Source organism: Psammomys obesus, unplaced genomic scaffold (genome assembly GCF_907164565.1).
Source record: "Psammomys obesus unplaced genomic scaffold, mPsaObe1.curated_primary_1811, whole genome shotgun sequence".
Classification (NCBI taxonomy): Eukaryota; Metazoa; Chordata; class Mammalia; order Rodentia; family Muridae; genus Psammomys; species Psammomys obesus.
This window is the reverse complement of record NW_026596034.1, coordinates 21,454,932-21,475,404: the sequence shown is the minus strand read 5'-3', so window position 1 is coordinate 21,475,404 and position 20,473 is coordinate 21,454,932. Positions and strand designations below refer to the sequence as shown.

At 45.6% G+C, this 20,473-nt stretch overlaps 1 protein-coding gene and 2 pseudogenes across 2 annotated transcripts; 1 reads left to right on the top strand and 2 right to left on the bottom strand.

Annotated features, from left to right (window-relative positions):
* Positions 1-682: 682 nt before the first annotated feature.
* On the bottom strand, positions 683-1,895 carry LOC129686867 (ATP synthase F(0) complex subunit C1, mitochondrial-like; annotated as a pseudogene).
* Positions 1,896-2,171: 276 nt separating this feature from the next.
* Positions 2,172-2,901, bottom strand: LOC129686866 (Krueppel-like factor 3; annotated as a pseudogene).
* A 1,044-nt stretch (positions 2,902-3,945) lies between these two features.
* LOC129687074 (pyrethroid hydrolase Ces2e-like) lies at positions 3,946-12,996 on the top strand. Of its 2 annotated transcripts, none has more exons than XM_055621369.1 (13): positions 3,946-4,118; positions 4,735-4,939; positions 6,552-6,690; positions 7,340-7,473; positions 7,555-7,813; positions 8,596-8,694; positions 8,969-9,109; positions 9,219-9,302; positions 9,559-9,703; positions 10,228-10,365; positions 10,769-10,841; positions 11,341-11,545; positions 12,783-12,996. In XM_055621369.1, the coding sequence occupies exons 1-12, from the start codon at positions 3,992-3,994 to the stop codon at positions 11,525-11,527; spliced, it is 1,731 nt and encodes a 576-aa protein (XP_055477344.1). In that variant the 5' UTR covers positions 3,946-3,991; the 3' UTR covers positions 11,528-11,545; positions 12,783-12,996. The 2 variants fall into 2 exon arrangements, with proteins under 2 accessions (XP_055477344.1, XP_055477343.1); XM_055621368.1 differs by having other exon boundaries at positions 12,772-12,996.
* Positions 12,997-20,473: the final 7,477 nt, after the last annotated feature.

Sequence of the window (20,473 nt, the reverse complement as noted above, 5' to 3'; positions counted from 1 at the left end):
GGCCAGCTTGACCTTGGATAACTAGGTTCTGGAGATGCCATATTGCTTTGGCTTTTGTTGATGTGTTTTTACATTGGTGTTTACCCATATAGATGTTTCAGGTTTTGGCTGGTAGTTTCTGAGACCTGTTGAAGTCCTGGGCTGTAGGGATGGCAAGGAAAAGCTCCTGGGCAGGAAGCTGGTTGTACCCGAAGGAGCCCTCTTCAGAATGGTGAGTGTGTCTGGTGATATTTAGGGAATTGCCACAGCTCTGTTAAAGTGTATAATCCTTGGGCAAACTGGACTCCTCAGGGGCCCAGGAGGTCTCATCTCACCAGGGGAAGAACTGCAGACAGCTGCCCAGTCACTGACTTACTTGCTCTGAGGTTCATGAGCTGCAGCTGCTCAGACACTGTGCTCAGACACTGTGGTTGCTACATGCAGCCCTCTTGAAGAACCATCAAGTCCAGTTGATGTTCTCCCAAGGGAGACAGGATGAACTTTGGAGGAGCCTCTGGGGCTGTTCCCATGGCTCCCAGACATCCATAGTCTGAGGTTGGAGCTATGTGCTCCAGTACTCAGAAGGTATTCTCTGGCCTGTGAGTACAGCACACAGGCATGTGGCTAGGACTCCCATCTTGGATCCACTCCTCTTCAGATGATTTCTTTCTTTTGTTTTTGAGAGAAACATTGTTGTTTAATGCTAAAGCTTAGCACACTCCAGCACCAGGACTGGCATGGAGTCAAAGCAGCAGGAAAAGCTGGGTGACACCATGGAGCCACCCATGGCCAAGAGGATGAGGAAGGCAACCATCAAACAGAAGAGCCCCATGGCCTCAAACAGGGTGAAGCCCAGAATGGAATAGAAGAGCTGATGATTGAGAGACAGGTTCCTGGTATAGCCAATAATCAAGCTACCAAACACTGTTCCAATGCCAGCCCTTGATCCAGCCACACAACTGTGGCAGCCCAAGCACTGATAAATTTGGCTGCTGTGTCAATGTCCCGGGAAATAACACTGGTCTGGAATTCCCATCTGGCCACCTGGAGAGGAAAGCTGCTGCAGGAAAGTTGTTTAGGTGGGGTGGGGCATCTGGTCGACTAAAAAGGGAGGCAGACACAGGCCTGATTGGACCCCTGGTACAGGAGCGGATCAGAACGGGAGAAACAGCAGTGGCTTGGTGGTCTGCACTTTTCAATCTGCACTCCCACTCCCTGCAGCCCCTGATCAGCCCACAGCACTCTCCCTGCTCAAGGTGACCTCTTCAGATCACGATTTCCATGTGGTCGAAGTTACCCTTTGGCAGCATAACTTGGCAAATTTGCAGAAGAGTGTGACAAAAGCAACCACGCACACTGCAAGTGTAAGAGTGTTTCCCTCACTGGAAAAATGTCACTCATGATACCTCACAGCAGTCATTGCCTGCTCTCTGCTCCCTGGCTACCACTTGACAGATTTCTCACTGAACAATTTGGGAAATACATAAAATTTAAAAACATCAGAGCGCTGGCTGTCCTATCATGGAAAAGGAATCATGTATGTCTGGTCCCGTTACTAGGTGCAAGTTATTCAAGTGTTTTGTCCCTTGGTTAACAGTGATGTTTCATGTATGCACATAGAACATTTTACCCACTCCCCAGCTCTTGCTCACCTGAGTGACCTGACTTCCACTACTTTTAATTGAGCTCTTAGGAACTTTCTCAAACACAGGTTTTGGGGATCAACATTTTCTTTTCATTGGGCTAAAGAGCTGAGATCAGAATTGCGGAATCATATAACACACCTGTGTTTAATTTTATTTTTTACTGTACATTTACTAAAATATTTACTTTGAAATTCTTTTGAGAAATACGTGGAGAAACCAACACAATGGACGTTCATTTACATGTGTTCTTATCCTCATTACATTAAACATATCTGCGAGGAGGTTTTGCTTAGCATCCCCGGAAAAAATCATTCTTTAGGTGTGCCCCATGCTAAGGAGAGGGAGGATTAAAGCATCACCTAGTGACCATACAGAAGTCTTGAATCATATAAACTCAGGGATTCAGACTACCTGAAGAGAAATTAAAGTGTACATGTAAAAATGAGTTAGATAACGGGCAGCAGGAGAAGAGAGAACAAGAGAGACAGGAAAAGAGAGACAGAGCAAGGAGAAGTGGGGCATCACATTGATGTGGAGGCAAGGCTTTCAGATTAGCATGTATAGAGCAAGATGGTCTGAGCAAGAGAAGCTTCAGTCACAGCCCAGACACTAGAAAGGTTTGATTCCAGTATGTTTTCAGAAATGTCTTTTTGCTTCATCCTAGAGAGCGAACTTCCATGTGCAGCCTTTCCAGGTGCATTTGTAGGGCTTTTCTTTTGCATGTGTGATTTCTTCTGTTTGCTTTCAAGTGTGAGCTCTTAGTGTAGACTTTGTTGCATCCATCAGGGTTGAGCCTGTGTATGGCTGAAGAACGGCTCTCTTGCAACAATGATTGCAGGGTGGACACTGAGTTTATTAATGGGAGTGACATTTTTTCAGGATAATAGTCTGTGGTTTGTAGTTCAATTACATGCACTATTTTCGTTTTTTTTGGTGGTGGTGTTGTTTTTGTTTTGTTTTGTTTTGTTTTTGTAATATGGGCTTCTCAGATGATTCAGTAACAGGTACTTGCATGCTGCCATTTGAAATGTCCATCTCTTCTGACATGGAGACCAAGAGCGGCTGCTGGAGCATGGCTAGTACACATAAAAGGGACAGTCTGTGCTGTGAAGGGCTGGATAACTGGGAGGATGATTTCCTCAGCCTGTCATTTCCTTTACTCGAGGAACTGAGAGTAGGGAGAGCAGCAGTCAATAACGCTGGGACCAAAGCCCAGACAGGAGTGCCTTAGAGCAGCTATGCTGAATAAATAGTAAGCATTGACCGAGAAAGGCATGCCTACGTCATGCTTGGAGAAACAGAAAATCAGTGAGGAAGAAGCTCTGCATTGCTAGGCCACAGCTTTGTAGATTGTTGCGGTCTGGAAATACAGAGCATAGGCAAATTCTCAGACTACGGACTTATTTGGATCCCAGCATCACTTCCTCTAAGAGATCAGCTGGGCATTGTGGGAGCTCCTAATCCTGTGCTCTTTGGTGTTTCCCGCCAGGGCTCTTTGTGATTATTAAACTTCCAATCTAGACCTGTGTCTTCAGCTTTATCATAGACTCTGAGAGCCCAGGCACAGAGTGCTCAGTGTGTGAGTGAGTGGGGCCCAATTAAATATTTCTTAAGTGGAGGACAGGAAATGGCTCAATGGAAAAGGGAACTTTCAAAAGGCCAGAGGCCTTAAATGGATTCCCCATACCCACATGGCAGAAGGAGAGATCTGACTGGCAGAAGACTGGCACACATGTATCCTCCATGTGTGCCATGGCATTCTCACACACATATAAACATGTGCAAAGTAAAAAATAAACAGGAAATAGTTAAAAGTGTTTCTCGACTGGGTAGAGGAATATGAAGGTGATTTCAGCAGGAGCTGGCTAAAGGAGGAAACACATTATGGAGGTGGAATGAATAGGGAGTGTGATTTAAAAACTGTCAGGGTTGCAGTGTTTCAGAGAAATAGCCATATGTGGAGGGGTCTGTGTAGATCCTAAGATCACTGAAATGGTCACATCTGAGCTCTCCCTCTCTGGATATCTTCAATATGTGGCTACTCAGAGAATCCCTCCTGGCATCCTCTGTCACAGAGTTTTGTTCCCTGACCTCCTCAACAACACTGACATGTGGGCAGGGAGTACAAGGACAGTGATCATGGTTTGAACTGATTTAGGCTGAACAGTATAGCAGAGGTACTCCTGCTGCCATGATAAGGCTGTCTAGGAGGCCAAAGATCAGGAACAAAGATTGCTTTGCCTTGTCTGCTGGCCAGCTCTTCTTTGTTAATAAGAACATTGCCCCACCCTACCGAGTCTCCTGCCTACTTGATTTTAGGTCCAAATTCCTGCCTAGGCAAGGCCCACACATTTTGTTTCCTGTCCATGACACACAGCTATCCTGGAGCAACACGGACTCAGACAGAGGAGCTGACCATGACACTGTACAGACCTCCTGGCTGGCTGAATGCTGTGGCCTGTGGCCTCCTGCTTCTCTCTCTGCAAGTAGAAGGTGAGACTCCTTAAGTGAGCAATGAGGAACAGGGAAAGAGCTGCCCAGCTCCTAAGAGTCAGCAGCTTAGCCTGTAGGGGGGAGGCTCCAGAGATGGAGGAGATGGTAAAGATGGCAGATAAATGGGTGGGAAGAGTGGGCCTCCCAACCACCCACCAAAGCCCACAGAGTGAGCCCTGCAGCACACAGATGGTCAGAGATGCCTAAGGAGACCCCATATCCAAAAAAGCCACTGCAGTGTAAGAAGGTCTGAGGAGCACTGGACCTGCCAGTTAGGGGAAAGGGAGCAAACGGGACATTTCCCTCCTCTGTGTGTGATGGTACCTGCTACAGACCTTTGTGTGCTGGTGAAAATTAACACAGCCATGGTGCCAAGTGGCTCTGAGTTATGTCTACTTGTTACCCAGAGCTATGCTCTGCTACCATTCAAAAGGACTCTGAGCAATGTCCCTGGCTTTGGGGAGATAAAGAAATTCCTACCCCCACATCCCACACCTGAACCTAGGTACCCCAGATTCCCTTCCCTGTGAACCCTAGTGAAAATGAGGTGGAAAACATCAGTGTAGTGACAGGTGCCTGGACCAAACTAACCCTCATGTAATTTCTCCACCCACAGGCCAGGACTCAGACAGCCCCATCAGGAACACACACACAGGCCAGGTTCGAGGCAGCCTTGTCCATGTGAAAAACACTGACATTGCTGTCCACACCTTCCTGGGAATTCCTTTTGCCAAGCCACCCGTAGGACCCCTGCGCTTTGCACCTCCTGAGGCCCCTGAACCATGGAGTGGTGTGAGAGACGGGACCTCATACCCAGCCATGTAAGTTTAGGACAGAAGATATTCAGCTCTGAGCTGTGGGCCAAAATGAAATACTTCCTTCATTTCAACCCCAGGGAAGTTTCCTGTCTGTGATGTGTAGTTTGCCATGTCTTTTTAGATGCATGGCTAAGTCTTCTAGTAGAACTTGTTCTCCAGGTTCCTGGGTCAAAGATCTGTTACTATAGGGATTAATCTCTCAGTTCGGCAGTGAGAAACAGATATAAACAGTTCCCAGATTCAGATTGTGCCAAGTGATCTCTGCCACCATGGGAGAGGTCTATGGACAAGGGTCAGTATCAACACATTAACCAGTAAGAGCCCAGAGTCAAGTATCATGTACTATGTAAGTCCTTGGCAATTCCATTCTCTACGGTCACTGAGGCAACTCACAGAGCCAAGCTCCAATGTTAAAATAAACATATAACCTTCCTCTGGAGATTACGTGGAATGTAGAGGTACCCAGAGTTTCTGGACATAGGGTGAAGGAAATCCCACTAGTCTTTGGGACATTGTTGTCCACTGAGTCCCATAGTGCCTGTGTGGGCATAGCACCACAGTATCCATGTATCTTTATTTTGTTTCTTGGAGCTTTGATAAAATACCTGGTAAAAGCAGTTTAAGACAGAACCACTTTATTATGGGCCACAGTTCCATGTTATGATGTAACAAGGGGAAAATTTAAGGGAATGAATCATATCACATCTTTAACTGGTACCCATGATCAAAGGATGCATACCTACCTCGTAATGGTCAGTTTTATTCTCTGCTCATACATACCAGGAACCCTTTCCTAGGGAATGGTGCCCCTCATGGTAGGAAATATTACCACCTTAGTTAATGAGTCAAGAAAATCCCTATAGGCTAACATGATCTAGACAATCCTTCACTGATTCTATATTCCCCAGTGATTGTACGCTGTTTCAAGGTGAAAATCAAAACTAACCATGTAAATTCATGTTTTCTTCCTGCACCACAGATCCCAAAATAACAACTCTGAGGCTTAAATACATTTCCAAAAGCCTAGGTCAATATAGTGAGGCTGACTTGCTCATAACTAATATCCCTGTAATTCTATTCTTAGTTTTGTCAAGCAGCTGGTTAATACTGCCATATGGCCATCTTCTTCACAATCCTGGGACAAATCTCCCGCCTCTTACTATCTCCCAGAGTTCCCCCCTCTCTCTCCAGAACTCCTACCTCTTTATTTCCTGCCTCAGCTGACACGCCATTATTTTTTTATTGACAGCTGATGCTTCTATAAAGATACAAGAAATTCCTTCCATGTAACCATCTCATCAAACTTTAGACAGTATGAAGAAAAGCGGTGACTGTCACCTCATGCAGTAATTCATTCTCATAGAGCCTCCTAGATTCCTCTAGATCCCAGATTCTGAAAAAATAAAATATATGCCCTCAATTGCAGTCCTCTCTGGAAATTGGGCCCTCCTCCAGCTTTTCCTGAGCCTGTAGCATTTACCTTGGCAGGAAAGGGCTTTAGAAAGGAATCATGCATAATCAGAACATCTTGGAGGGAAGTGAATTGGGGTGTCTGAGAGAAAATCTGAACTAAGACCAAACATCTCTTGTATTAACTGTCTTCCGTTGTCACCAGGTGTCTACAAAATGATATGATGGATTCAGAGGCTCTGAAGATGATGAAACTGATCATGCCTCCTGTCTCTATGTCTGAGGACTGCCTGTATCTCAACATCTACACACCAACGCATGCCCACCCAGGTTCTAACTTGCCTGTGAGAGTTGGGCCATGGTCACCTGGGTGGGAGTGGAGATGTCTTTCCAGGAAGATTAGAAGGCACAAGAACAACTGAGTTCTGTTGCAGTGTAGACCCTGGCAAGAAGCCTTTCCCTAGTGGGTCTATGAAGGCCTTCTCATTCATGATTAGCAGCTGGACCCTGGGTATGGGACACTGAGCAATGGAAATTTGAGAGGGCAGAGTTTGTGTTCTATGCACTAACTTGGAATATTTCTCAACGATCTTGAGCCCTAGAGGCTGTCATGTGTCAGAGGGTTGAATACTGACATGAACTGGAGTTACAGAATAGGATATTGGTTCTGCAAGTGAGAGTTGGTGATCCTTTTTATTCATAATTCAGTTTTTAAAAAGCACTTATGGAAACACCCTTCTCCACACTTTTGTCTGAGAGTGTTAATGACATTACTCTGGACTTAAATAGAAGCTGAGATTCCCGGTGAGATGGTGGGGCTTGGAAATATGCTGATGGTACTGTGGTTTCTCCTCAGTGCCTGGGTCTAAGATGCTGAGGAGTCCTGTGTGTGTATTTAGCTGTACAGATACAAAGCAGTCATAATCCAGCAGGCAGCTCCACTTGAGCTTAAGCTGGCTAGAAGCTTCTTGGATTCTCTCTTGACTTCCCCAGGTGATGGTGTGGATCCATGGTGGTGCTCTGGTTGTAGGCATGGCTTCCATGTATGATGGATCCATGCTGGTAGCCACTGAGGATGTGGTGGTGGTCGCTATCCAGTACCGCCTGGGAGTCCTGGGGTTCTTCAGGTGAGCCTGGGGCTGAGCTGTACTTTAGGGGTTGAGCAGAACCTAGACATCTCTATAATTCCTCTTCCTTCAACTTCTCAGCACTGGAGACCAGCATGCTAGAGGCAACTGGGGCTACCTGGACCAAGTGGCTGCCCTACGCTGGGTCCAGCAGAACATTGCCAACTTTGGAGGCAACCCTGAGAGGGTCACTCTTTTTGGCGAGTCAGCAGGTGGCACAAGTGTGTCTTCACATGTTGTGTCCCCCATGTCTCAAGGACTATTCCATGGCGCCATCATGGAAAGTGGAGTGGCTGTGCTCCCTGGTCTCATCTCCAGCTCCTCTGAGGTGGTTTACAGTGTGAGTGTACTCTACCCCTCCTACCCTGACGTATTGTCTTAGCACTCACTCTGTAGAACTCTGGAACTGTGCTCAGTAGGTAAAATGAAGACCACAGGAGGTAACTTCTCTTCAGTACTTTCCTAAAGATGCAGTGTTTAGAACCCTCACCTCTAGCCCCCTGTGCAGTGCTTATTCAAGGAGTATAATCAACAGGGTTTTGGGGGGCTTGGGGGATTGTTTGCTTGGTTGGTGTTTTTTTTTCTTCTGAACTTGTGTAACGGTTCACAAATTGACCTAGAAATGCCCATCATTGGCAAAACAAACAACCAACCAACCAAACAAACAAAAAACCCCAAAAAAAAAACAACCAAGTATGTATGAGTTTGAGAGATGGTACATGACACTAGAGAGCTTGCTGTGCTGGTGTGAGGATCTGAGTTCAAATTCCCAGAACACACATGTGGCTAGGTGTGGTGTTTCTTGTCTTTAATCCAGGTATTTCTGTGGAGATAAGGGAGACAGAGGCAGGAAAATCTTTGGAAAGTTACCCAGAAGCTAGACTGGTGTGGGCTTCATTAGAAAAAGAGACCAATCTCACACTAGGTGGAAGATGGGTAAGATGAGGTGTGGTGGGGAGAGGTCAGTGTCAATACTGAGCAACTGAAAATGGAAACATCTTTGGTCTTGCTCCATCTCATGCACATTACACAACATGGTGTACATTTAGAGCCAATGACACCATCTTGGAACTAGGAAAATTTCTCTGCCTGGAAGACAGTGTCATCCTGTTTTCTTTACAGACGGTGGCCAATCTATCTGGTTGTGCAGCTGTGAACTCAGAGAGCCTGGTGCACTGCCTAAGAAGCAAGAGTGAAGCAGAGATTCTGGCTATTAACAAGGTTGGCAGAACTGTGTGGCTTGGAAGGTGGCAGATGGCAAGGTGTATTATAGGGATTCTTCGTTTCTATGAACAAATTGCCTAATCTCCATGGCTAGCAGCAATGCCAACATAAGCTAATCTAAGTGTAAGGTCTCCTCAGGGGTGAGACGAGGGAGTTGTGGGAGAATGAGCATCTTGAGGCAAAGTGGAAAGTGGGAAAGGGTGGAGACATTCATTGGGAATCAGAAAACACCTATCATTAACCTTCAGTACTGATTTTGAATGCCCCTCAGGTCTTCAAGGTCATCCCTGCTGTGGTGGATGGGGTGTTCCTACCCGCGCACCCTCAGGAGCTGTTGGCCTCTGATGATTTTCACCCTGTCGCCAGCATCATCGGTGTCAACAATGATGAGTATGGCTGGTTACTGCCTATGGTGTGACATCTTTCTATTCTTCTGGAAGCCTAGGACTCATATGGTGGGCAATGGGAACTCAGAGATTTATTGATCCATATCCATGACAAGCCATTCTTTACACACCCAGATTATGGGCTCTGCACAGAAAATAAGGGAAATAACCAGAGAGACCTTACCAGCTATTCTGAAGAACACAGCAGCCAAGGAGATGGTAAGAGTCATGGGGGCACTGTCAGAACTGTGAGGACTCCTATCTAATGTTCACAGATAGCATCCCCAGATGTGCGTGGTGTGTGTGTGTGTGTGTGTGTGTGTGTGTGTTGTATTGTGCCTGTATATCTGAGGTCACTCAAAGCTTCCTCCCACTCCCATATACCAGACCTCATCTGTATTCCCTCATCATAACGATGTTGCCTACCCATCTTAATAACTACCTAACCTTATTCTTTCTCATCACAATTTGGTAGATGCTGCCTCCTGAGTGTGGTGATCTACTCATGGAAGAGTACATGGGAGACACTGAGGACCCCCAGACCCTCCAAACTCAGTATACAGAGATGATGGGGGACTTCATGTTCATGATCCCTGCCCTCCAAGTAGCACATTTTCAGCGTGAGTGCATCCATAACATGGATAAGGGAGAAAGTTCAGAGCTTCGGTCCCAACTGAGCTATATAGTGTCCACATTACACAACAAGGTATTCCATTTAGAGCCAATGACATCATCTTGGGACTAGGAAAATTTCTCTGCCTGAAAGACAGTGCCATCCTGTTCTCTTTATAGACGGTGGCCAATCTATCTGGTAGACGGTGGCCAATCTACCTGTGTCTGGATCAGATAGCTGTTTCCAAATGACCGAGTGTTTTTATATAGTAAATCCTTATGGTGAATGTCATAGAGTGACATCATATCTGGGTACAGATGAAGAAACTGCTGAATGATTTCTTGTGACTTGCCCTAACTACTCCCAGGAAGTGGGAAGAGTCATCAGCTTTCCCACAGCTGATGTTCCATGCTGGAGCTACACTCTAAACTGTTGTGATTTCAGAAACTTGAGATCAAGATATCTTGTCAAGTGTGTGAAGGGACAGTTCTGGGTGAAGCTCCACCATATCTCCACATGTTCTCACCCCAGGTTCCCATGCTCCTGTCTACTTCTATGAGTTCCAGCATCGTCCCAGCTTCCTCAAGGATGTCAGGCCACCCCACGTGAAGGTTGACCATGGGGATGAAATTTTCCTTGTGTTTGGATACCTATTCTGTGGCATAAAACGTGAGTCTTCATTGAGTTCTTTGAGCTGAATTTGTATCCATTATGGTTTACATTAAGGAAACCTGAAGGATGGATGAGTTCTTAATCCAGTTGAAAGAATCAAATCTTTCAAGAAAGACAGAACCCAGTGTGCACTGTCTCACATCCATCTTAAAACCTACATTAGATTCTAATCTCAACCTTTCTTAATCTACCTTGTGTTATGGGTAATAAGAAAGCAACAGAGCAAAGACGAACCTGGTTGAATGCAACTAGAGACTTAGACCCTGGATGGTGGGGGAGGGAATGAGGGAACCAGCCCAAGAGTGCAGACTTGAATGATAGCTGGCAAGGTGAGTGTGAAGTACGAATGGACAGCTGCATGAAGGGACTGGGACATGGGCACCTGTCCTTCTCTCTTCAGTTCCTCACACTGAGCAGGAGGAGCTACTCAGCAGAAAGATAATGAAGTACTGGGCCAACTTTGCACGGCACGGGTGAGAGGATGCCCCTCCCTCAACTTCCTCAACTTCTGCAAGGGTGGATCACTGTCCAGGACTCTCTTTGTGTGGGGCGGGCTCCTCAGCATGCATGGTCCTTTATTACATAAAGAGTTTTCCCTCCTTACAGCAGACTTTGGCAAGCAGTTTACCACATAGCCAGTCACCATACACACACACACACACACACACACACACACACACACACACACACGGCGTACTTTTTATATGTGTGTTACTATTCATCTTGCAGTGACCTGGTGTGTGGGTCACAGTATTGTGGTAACACTCTAGTTTATGCCTTTGAGAAGAAGGCAGGAAACAGGCCATGTGGGACAACAGCCTTGGAATTGAAACTGCTTGGTCACACTTACATCCCTATATCAGGACATAAGCCCCATCAGTCCCCTTAAAACCCTGGCCTACTTTGTTCACTGTCCTGAGCCAAATTAGGATCAAGTGACCTCATCTTCCTTTCGGGGTGGCATGTCCACAGGAACCCCAACAGCGAGGGTCTACCCTACTGGCCCGTGTTTGACCATGAGGAGCAGTACCTACAGCTGAACATCCAGCCTGCTGTGGGCCAAGCCCTGAAGGCCAGAAGGTTGAAATTCTGGACCAAGACTCTGCCCCAGAAGATCCAGGAGCTAAAGCAGGCTCAGGAGAGGCACAAAGAGCTATAGTGCCATGTGTGAAGACAGGCAAGTGAGCTTCATGCCTGAGGTTTGGAAAGCTTTTTTATTTATTTATTTAAAAAATTTTTTTTATTAATTACACTTTATTCATTTTGTATCCCCCCATAATCCCCTCCCTCCTCTCCTCCCAATCCCACCCTCCCTCCCCTTTCTGCATGCATGCCACTCCCCAAGTCCACTGATAGGGGAGGTTCTCCTCTCCTTTCTGATCTTAGTCTATCAGTTCTCATCAAAAGTGGCTGCATTGTCCTCTATGGTGGCCTGGTAAGGCTGCTTCCCCCTCAGGGGGAGGTGATCAAAGAGCAGGCCAATCAGATTATGTCAGAGGCAGTCCCTCTTCCCATTACTATGTAACCCACTTGGACACTGAACTGCCATGGGCTACACCTGTGCAGGGGTTCCAGGTCATCTCCACGAATAGTCCTTGGTTGGAGTATGAGTCTCTGGGAAGTTCCCTGTGTTCAAATTTTCTTGTTCTGTTGCTCTCCTTGTGGAGTTCCTGCTTGGAAAGCTTTTGTTTTCAGTTTTGGTTTTGGAAAGCTTTTTGATGTTGCCATATGAACATTCCTAACCTATACAGTTACCTTTTCACCAATTTATATGACAAACCCTCTTCATGTCACTCCCTCACAAAATGCTGCCAATCTTTTGTTAGCTCCACTCAGTAAAAGCTCTTGTAACAATATGGAATGTGAATATGAGAGCCCCTGGGTTCCATCGTCTCCACAAGATCAGACTGCTGTTCCAAATAGATCACAAACTACCAGCAGGTCTAGTGGTAAAGAGCTGTGGCCCTGACTATGTAGAAATAGAGACAGGAACATTGCAGGAACCTAGTAGTTCCATATCAGCTTGATTAACATAGCAATGCTTGTATCTCAGGAACAGAAATAATCATCAGCTGGGTAACTTGCAAATAGCAGAAATGTCTGTAAAGTTATGGAGTGGGAAATAACTGAATGAGCAGGTGAACTTGATCCACACAGGCTTCTAGGGCACAGCTCTTAGACCTCTCTGACGTCAGCCACAGAGCATCCTAGCCTCTGCAAAACTCCAAACAGATCATCACTGTAGAGGAAATCTCATCTGTTTCCCTTCCAAATTGTAATTGTCTATTTTTGTGAGAAACTGAACTTGCTATGTTAATAGACACCTCAAGCAAGGCCAGAGTGGGGGTGGACCAGCAGGCCCAGGTGGGCTTTCTCTAACATTAAATTTGTTCTTATGCCCAGGGATTCTGCAGACTCTGTGAAGTCTACACTTATGTGAATATACCACATCTGTGAAGAACGTTGGCTACATGTGTGTCCTAGAGATGATATGGGAGAGAACAGAATGCCCGGGCATGTAGAGCAGAAGAGATATCTGTCCCTGGTACTCTGATGGCTTCTAAATATATGGTAAAGATTTCTTGCCTTTCACAAATCCTAATAAAGCAACATGATTTCTTGATCGCACGCATCTTTTCATCATATTCCATGCAATCAACTTTCATTCTTCTGTCATTTTTGTCCTTAATGTTTTCAAGCCCAGTATTACAAAGTCTGCTGTATTTCAGGTCATTTACAATGGTGTCACATTGTCTTCACAGATGCCTTTTGTTTCCCCCAAGCATTTTCTCAGTCATTCAGAGGGTGTGTCTTGTGTTCTTTAGACCCTAGGACCTCCACATTCTTCTACCTCTGATGAACTTGTTCTCATTGTTCAACAAGGGCAAAGCCATTGTGTTTCATTCAATGCACTGAATACCAGCCATAATGGCGCCATGATCATTGCCTGAAAATCATGAGTTCTGTGTTGCCTGGACAACACAGATGGGGTGGATGCTTAGAATAGTCACATTCCATGTACACCCTCAGTTCCTTTTTCCTCTCAGCAGCTGCCATGTCTGTGTCAGCTTCATTTACAATCTTCTTTGGTAGGAAGAACTCATGCTTTTTGAGTTCTCAATATATAGCCCAGGCTTGGGTCAGATCATCCTCCTCCCTAAGCACAGGACCATCCAATGCAATCATCTGAGGACCTGTAAGCCCCAGTACAGGTTAGGATGTGAAGGAACTGGCACTGTACACATGGTCAGAGCAAGTAAGAAATGATGCAGTCATTTGGAAGACATATTGGCATAGTCTTCTAAGTTAAGCAAGCACAGGCTTGTCACAAATGCAGCAGCCCCTTGCTTGTAATATCATCCAAAGGAATCTAAAATTATTGTGTGGTGGCACACAATATAATGCTTGGAGTGACCTGTAAGGGTTTGGTTAAGAAGTCTGGTGAGCACACCTCTCATGCCAGCATCCAGAGGCCAAGGCAAGAGTGTTAGAGCCCTAGGCCGGCTTGACTGCATATCAAGACACTGTCTCAAAATAGAGACATGTGGAAACCTACATACTACTTCAGCTCAATTTGGTCTATTTTAATGAGAACCAGGATTAATAACACATTCCTGTGTGTCCTGGGCAGATAATGATGCTCTAGTGGGCCCAATCTTAATATCCTCACTGTAGAGTGCAGGTTTGAGTTGATCTGATAACAGATGCCACAGAGACAGGACAAGACCAGATGTAGACAGGAAAAGGCATGAACAGACACTTGGTAGTTCAAGTAGGCTATATCAACAGTAGTAGGATTGCTGAGTCCTAGCACACGTGTTGTGTTGAACTTCTGAAGAGACTGCCAACCTGTCTTTATAAATGACTATACCAATTTGCATCTCCCCTGTGGGCATGCATGTGTGAACATCCTATTGGCTCCATGGCTTTTACAATGCTGATTAAGAAGACACTTTGGTAGACTTCAGTCCTCAGGTTGCACTGTCTGAAGCTGATCCTTCAGAAATTCAGGTTAGGCTAGGACAGGGCTCCCTGTCTGTATTTTGTGCTATGTCCTGGCAGGGTTCTCTGGGATTCTGGAGCTCCTATTCATGGTGCTGTCTGTGGCTGTGATGATGCTGAGGGCCATGTCTGGGTCTGCAGTTCTGCTGCAGCAGGGGTCTGACAATGTCTGTGGCCCATGTTACCACCAAAGCCCCTGTGGACATCCTTGGTCTGGGATGCTGCCTGGGCCCATGTTGATGTTCAAAGGCTAAACTGAGCTGACTGCTGCCTCTTGCTAGCTAGAGCACTCAGTAGAGATGTCCCTGCCACTCAACTGTGCAGCGTGGGAGAGCTGGCCCTAGTGGTACTGGCATGAGAGATCTGGTGCTGCACATTGCCTCAGCAAATTAGAAGAGCTGGCCTCAATAGCTTAGCTACAGGAAAGCTGCTGTGCTGACCGACTCAGCTACCACCCAGGCCCAGATCCAGGGCTTTGAGTTGGCCCATCACAACATCTACCCCACCTATGAGCTGCTGGAGCAGGTGAAGGGGCCACAGAACTAAAGTGGCAGGATCTCCATGACTCAGGGCAACAACAGGCTATCCAAGAGAAGTCCCAGTATTGATCATATAGCAGAAGCCAGAGGCCTCAAACCAGACCAATAACTCATTGCAATGAACATTTGCAAGTAAAGGTGTTTGGACAATTGTTGCTGTTGTCCAGAGAAGAATCCTGGGCAAGATTCTTGATCTTGAGGCATGCAGACACCCTGTCTCAATGGCAGATCTGAGCGGCTACACCTTCCTTGCCATGTAGTCTGCAGGTTCTAATCAGAAGGTGACCCAGGAAGCCCTGAGCACAGGATGTGTACACAGCCATTGATGTCTCTCATCTCAAGTCACTGAAGTGGGAACACTGAAGGCTTCTTGTGAGACTTCCTCATCTGACCTTGCCTAAGGAGGACACATTTACTTTGTCTCTTGCCTGCTGTCATCATCTGCCCATCCTACTCATGGCTGCTGTTCTAAACACTCTCTGCTCAAATTCTGGGTTCAGAACCCAACTGAAAGAAGACAGAATTGTGTTCCAAAAGCTTGAATCCCCTTAGACATGGCTCATCTGCCAGGACATCCAGGTGGCAGGGTATTACACTAATGCCCAGGATTACTCAAAAAGAGAGGTTTGATCTGGGCATGGTGGCACAAACCTGTAATCATAGCACTCGGGGGAAGGTAGAGAGGGGTAAGAGGTTCTTCAAGTGCAAGCTATTCTGGGTTACACAGCAGGTAACACTGAACAGACTCATCAGGCAGGATTTATGTCTTTTTCATTTATAGGTATACCCAACAAAAATAATTTGAGAAAGGGTACATGAAAGGCGTAGGAGGGAGAAAACAGAGCTGGGAAATATAATAAATATTATTATTATATGTCTAATCATATTTATTAATTAACAATTTTAATGGAATGAATTAGGAAGAGTAAGTAATCTGTGAGCATGGAAGTAAGTTCTTCTTTGACCTTCAACACTGATTTTGAATGCTTCTCACATTTTCACTATCACCTCTGGTATGGTAGATGAGGATTTTCTACCCATAAACTCCAGGAGCTTTTGGCCTCTGATGGTTTTCACCTCGTCCTGAGCATCACTGGTGTCAACATCAGTGAGTAAGACTGCACCATGCCCATGGTGAGATGTGCATCTAAGCTTCTTGGGATCTGAGAACTCATGTGGTAGGTAGTGGGAGCTCAGAGATTCATTAGTCTGGGTTCAACCCACCACATCCTGAAGACTCTTCCTGGTCTCCCTGATCTTAGACTTTGCTCACACCATAAAGGAAAGAACTGAAGGGACTCTAAAGGCTGTTCTGAAGAGCACAGCAGCACAGACAGTGAAATTCCTTGAGTTCTGTCCAACAGACAGGGCCTCTCAGATATCCTGCTCAGAGACAAATGTGTAAAACTAAAGCCTGGGCTGTGTTTCTTGGAGGATGACTCTGGCTCCCTTGGTCTTGTTTCATCCCATACCAATCTCTCCTCCCAAGGTTGCTTTGTCCTGCTCTGAACTTGACTAGGCTTATCTGATTCCATGTGATTTCTGACAACTTTAGGCCAACATATTCTTATGCAAAGACAAGGCAGGGCAGCTCCAGGTGAGAGGTCACATACCATGTGTGCACACAGTCCAGGTTCTCATGCCCCTGTCTACTGCTGTGACACCAGCACCACCCCAAGCTCTTCAGAAACATTAGACAACATTGTGTGCAGACCAACTATGATGGTGAGAAGGCCTTTGTCTTCGGATCCCCCTACTGGATCAGCAAATGCGAGTTTTCTTTTCATGAGCTGGATGGAAACCCAGATGAGTACTTGAAGGGTGACAGGGCTCATTGTCCAGTTAAGGAAACTAAGGCTCTTTAAGAGGCTTGTATTGCTACCTTACAACTTGAAAGCCCACACTGGTGTTAGAATCTTCCAAGTCTAGACTTTGATCTCTTCACCTGTTATTTCCCTGACCATGGAGTCAGGTCTCTTATGAGAGAGCATAACTGTCAGAACATGCTATTCCCTTAATTGACTTCATTGTGTCAGAGGGAAAAGGAGACAGTGAGGAGATTAAATTAGAGCCCTGACCCTCAGAGCCTCTAGGTTTCTGCCTACTTCAGATGTTAAAGGCTATGGTTTAATCCTGCTGTCTAGATTCCTGTCAGCTTGGATCAAGGTCTCATGTTACCAAGCATGAGGCTGGACAGCTCCAGGAGTCAGACTACCAATCACAGTGTGTCCTTGTCCTACAGTCCCCATGTCCCAGCCTACCTCTATGAGTCTGACATCAGCCCAACTATCTCAAGGATTTCAAGTCATTGTATGTAAAGGGCAACAGTGATAGTGAGCATCTTTTCATCTTCAGATTGTCCTATGTGGCTGCAGCATTGAGTCTTTCTCATTCCACAGCAGCTGGGTATCAAAGGGATGATGGCCCTCACTTTTCAGGTGCTGAAATTGAGTCTTGAGGAAGAATACGATTGGGTGGGTACCATTTCACAGCTCAAAAATCTGTTGTGGGGTTATAATTCGAGTTCCTTCTACTCCAGCCTTTGCTTTCCTCCTCCTGTCCCACTCCAACTGACCATAATGACATGCATAGGGGCATTCATTAACTTAGAGGTGTTTTAAAGGGTATCATTGTGTTGTGGTGATGGCCCTAAAGTTCATGACACAAACTAGCATGGCCTGAAACCTAAGGCAGTTCTTCTGTCTGGGGGCCTGACTTAACAGGTCGGATCACTATTCCACAGAGGCTATGTGAAAAAAATGAATTTTTCTTAAACAGCTGCTCTACGACAGAGGGAAGAAAATCATTTTAGGTCAGAATGAGTCCAGGAGAGCTTCGATTAGAACTAGTAAGGGCAGAATAAGAATGCGGTAGGCCTGGATCCTGGCAGGTGTGGGGTAGACATATGCAGGGCCTAGGGTTGGGCTAAACCCTGACCCTAGGAATGGTTTGTATGGAGCATGAGCTGGCAACTGCATGCTGTAGTCAGGACCAGAATCCTTGTTCTCCTCCTGTCATCACTGACCTCACTGAGGAGGAGCTGCTCATCATGAGCACAGGGGAGTGGTCTAGACCAAGTTTGCATGACATGACCTCTGTGTGTGGACATTCCTCAGCTTCCCTGCCAGGGATTCTATTTGAGCATCCCCTCCCCATAGGTGGTGACCTCATCAACATGCATAAGTCTTCCCCAGTGGCAACCTCTTTTACAAGGCCAGGGCACACTCAGACAGGAGCCTCTTCTCTACCTGTCACTGATTATGTCCCCATGGCCTGGCAGGTAGGTAACAGGTTATTATTTTGTTTATGGACACATCCCTTTCAAAGAAAGGACAAACAGTCCAGATGGCTCTGCCGCACACAGAGAAGACACTAATGGGAGCTCCTTGCACCTACCTCTATACAACCACTCCTAGCATGCTCTATCCATTATCCTGAACAAAATCAGAAGTGACTCTTGGGCTCAGGAGAATTCAAAATGACCAGTGTCTTACTCTATGGGGAGTTTATAGCTACAGGAATTCCCAAGAAAAGGATGGCAAATTGGTCCTTGTTTGGCACAATGCACAATGCCTGTAGTTGGACATCCAACAAGCATGGCTCATGCTCTGAAAGCTGCTGGATGGAGGTCTGGGTTCAGACCCTGCCCTAGAACATCCTGGAGGTGGGGCGCTAAGGTCAGCCACATGCAGCTGCAGCATGCTATGTTAGATTTTGTTCTGAGCACAAAGCGGGTCAGCCTGCAGTCCCAACAGTCTGAGGAGACAGAGGCCCAAGGATTCCAGAGTCTCTCTACACCCCAATGGACTGTGTCCTCTTCTTTTCATCTCATCTTCTTCTTCTTCTTTCCTCTTCTCTAAGCCCCACATCTTCTCAAATAAGGCAGCTCTTCTGGGGACTGGTGCCCACACTGTGGGCAGGTTTTAAATTTCCATGTCAACCTCTCAGTGAATCCCATGTTTTCTCACATAGACTCTGGCCAATGAAATTGTACTACTCTCATCTCTTAGATGAGGCTCTTAGATCTTACCTGGAGGCTGTTGTGATGTTTAATCTTGGTTGTCAACTTGATAAGATCTGGTATCAACTAAGAGACTTAACTCTGGTAGTCAGGGTGGGGGATCTCTAGGAAATGCCTGAGGGGAAAAGAACTTCCTCCAGAGTATGTGGTACTTTTTGACTGTGTCCTTCATACAAGAAGATATAAGGAAAAGCAGTGTTTCAAGCTCACCTACCAGTTTCAGTGTGCCCATCTCTGTTGTTGCTGCTGCCTTCAGCCTTCAATGTAGGATGAAGACCAGCCACTCTCTAAGAATCTCCCAGGCTTTCAGTACCAGATTGGGACCACTAAAGCATTGGCAAACTGAGCAGATATTGGGGTTCTTAAGATCTACAGGCTACATGTGATCAGTATTAGAGTGCCCAGCCTCTATCATATAAGGCCATTGCAGTAAATCCTATTTTACAGCGTATGTATATTTTATCAGTTCTGTTAACCTACAGATCCCTACTTAATAAAGTGCTTATAGCATAGTTATCTAAACTGCAAGCTAGGTGCTGTGGCAGGTGGCTATGGCCTGGCTACAGGGAGGGCAGAGACAGGAAGACTTCATGATCTCAGTATTTCAAGAATAACTCATTTGATACAGGGGCTCTGCATCTCAATAATATATATTGCACATTTAAATGAACATATATTTGTCATATTGCATATGACATATCATGATAAATGTATGACATACATGTCATACATTTATACACACAGACATATATATATGTCTGTATGTCACAGCCATATCTAATGGGAACAGCAAAAATCATAAAGCCAGCACAGCTGTTTGACAAAGATCCAGCAAAGCTGTGCGGTATGATGCAATCGCCATTATGCTGTCCATTCAGTATTGGTCTTTATCTCCATGGGTTGCATGCTTGGGAAGATTTTAATATTTCTACAGCTTGGGATGTTGGATTGATGGAACATTTCTCATGAATTATTTATTCCTTCTCCCGGGACTACTTCTTTTGAGCTTCTCCAGAAAAACTCTTACCCCTCCTGCTTTTAGGGAGATGTTCTTATCTGCCCCTATTTGTAGGTCTTCCCTATGCCCTGGAGGTTGTGATTCATGTAAAGATCGAGAGACTTTTATGAGGCTCTAACTCCAAGATTCTCTTTTATATATGCCCCTGCACTTACTCAGGAACAAGATAATCAAAATGATGTAAACTTAGAAGGTAAACAAGATTCAGTGGGCTACAGAAGTTGGCAGCAGATCAAATTAAAAGCCTCTTCCTACTACTGATAGAAAAGAATATGTGGGTAAATGATAAAAGAATCAAGTATTAAAACCCTCCTTTCCTAGAACAGTTAGTTCATACAGAGCCACTGTGATGTTGTATGACCAAGGCACAAAAAATACCAAAATTAGACATATAAATAAATTCTACAAATATATGAAGTACAAAGATTGTATCATGGCAGAAATTGAATAATAACTGCAACAGCTCTGGCATGAAGACTTTTCCTGGGCCTAATGAAATTAGCACTCTTGTGGAGCTTTGCTGGA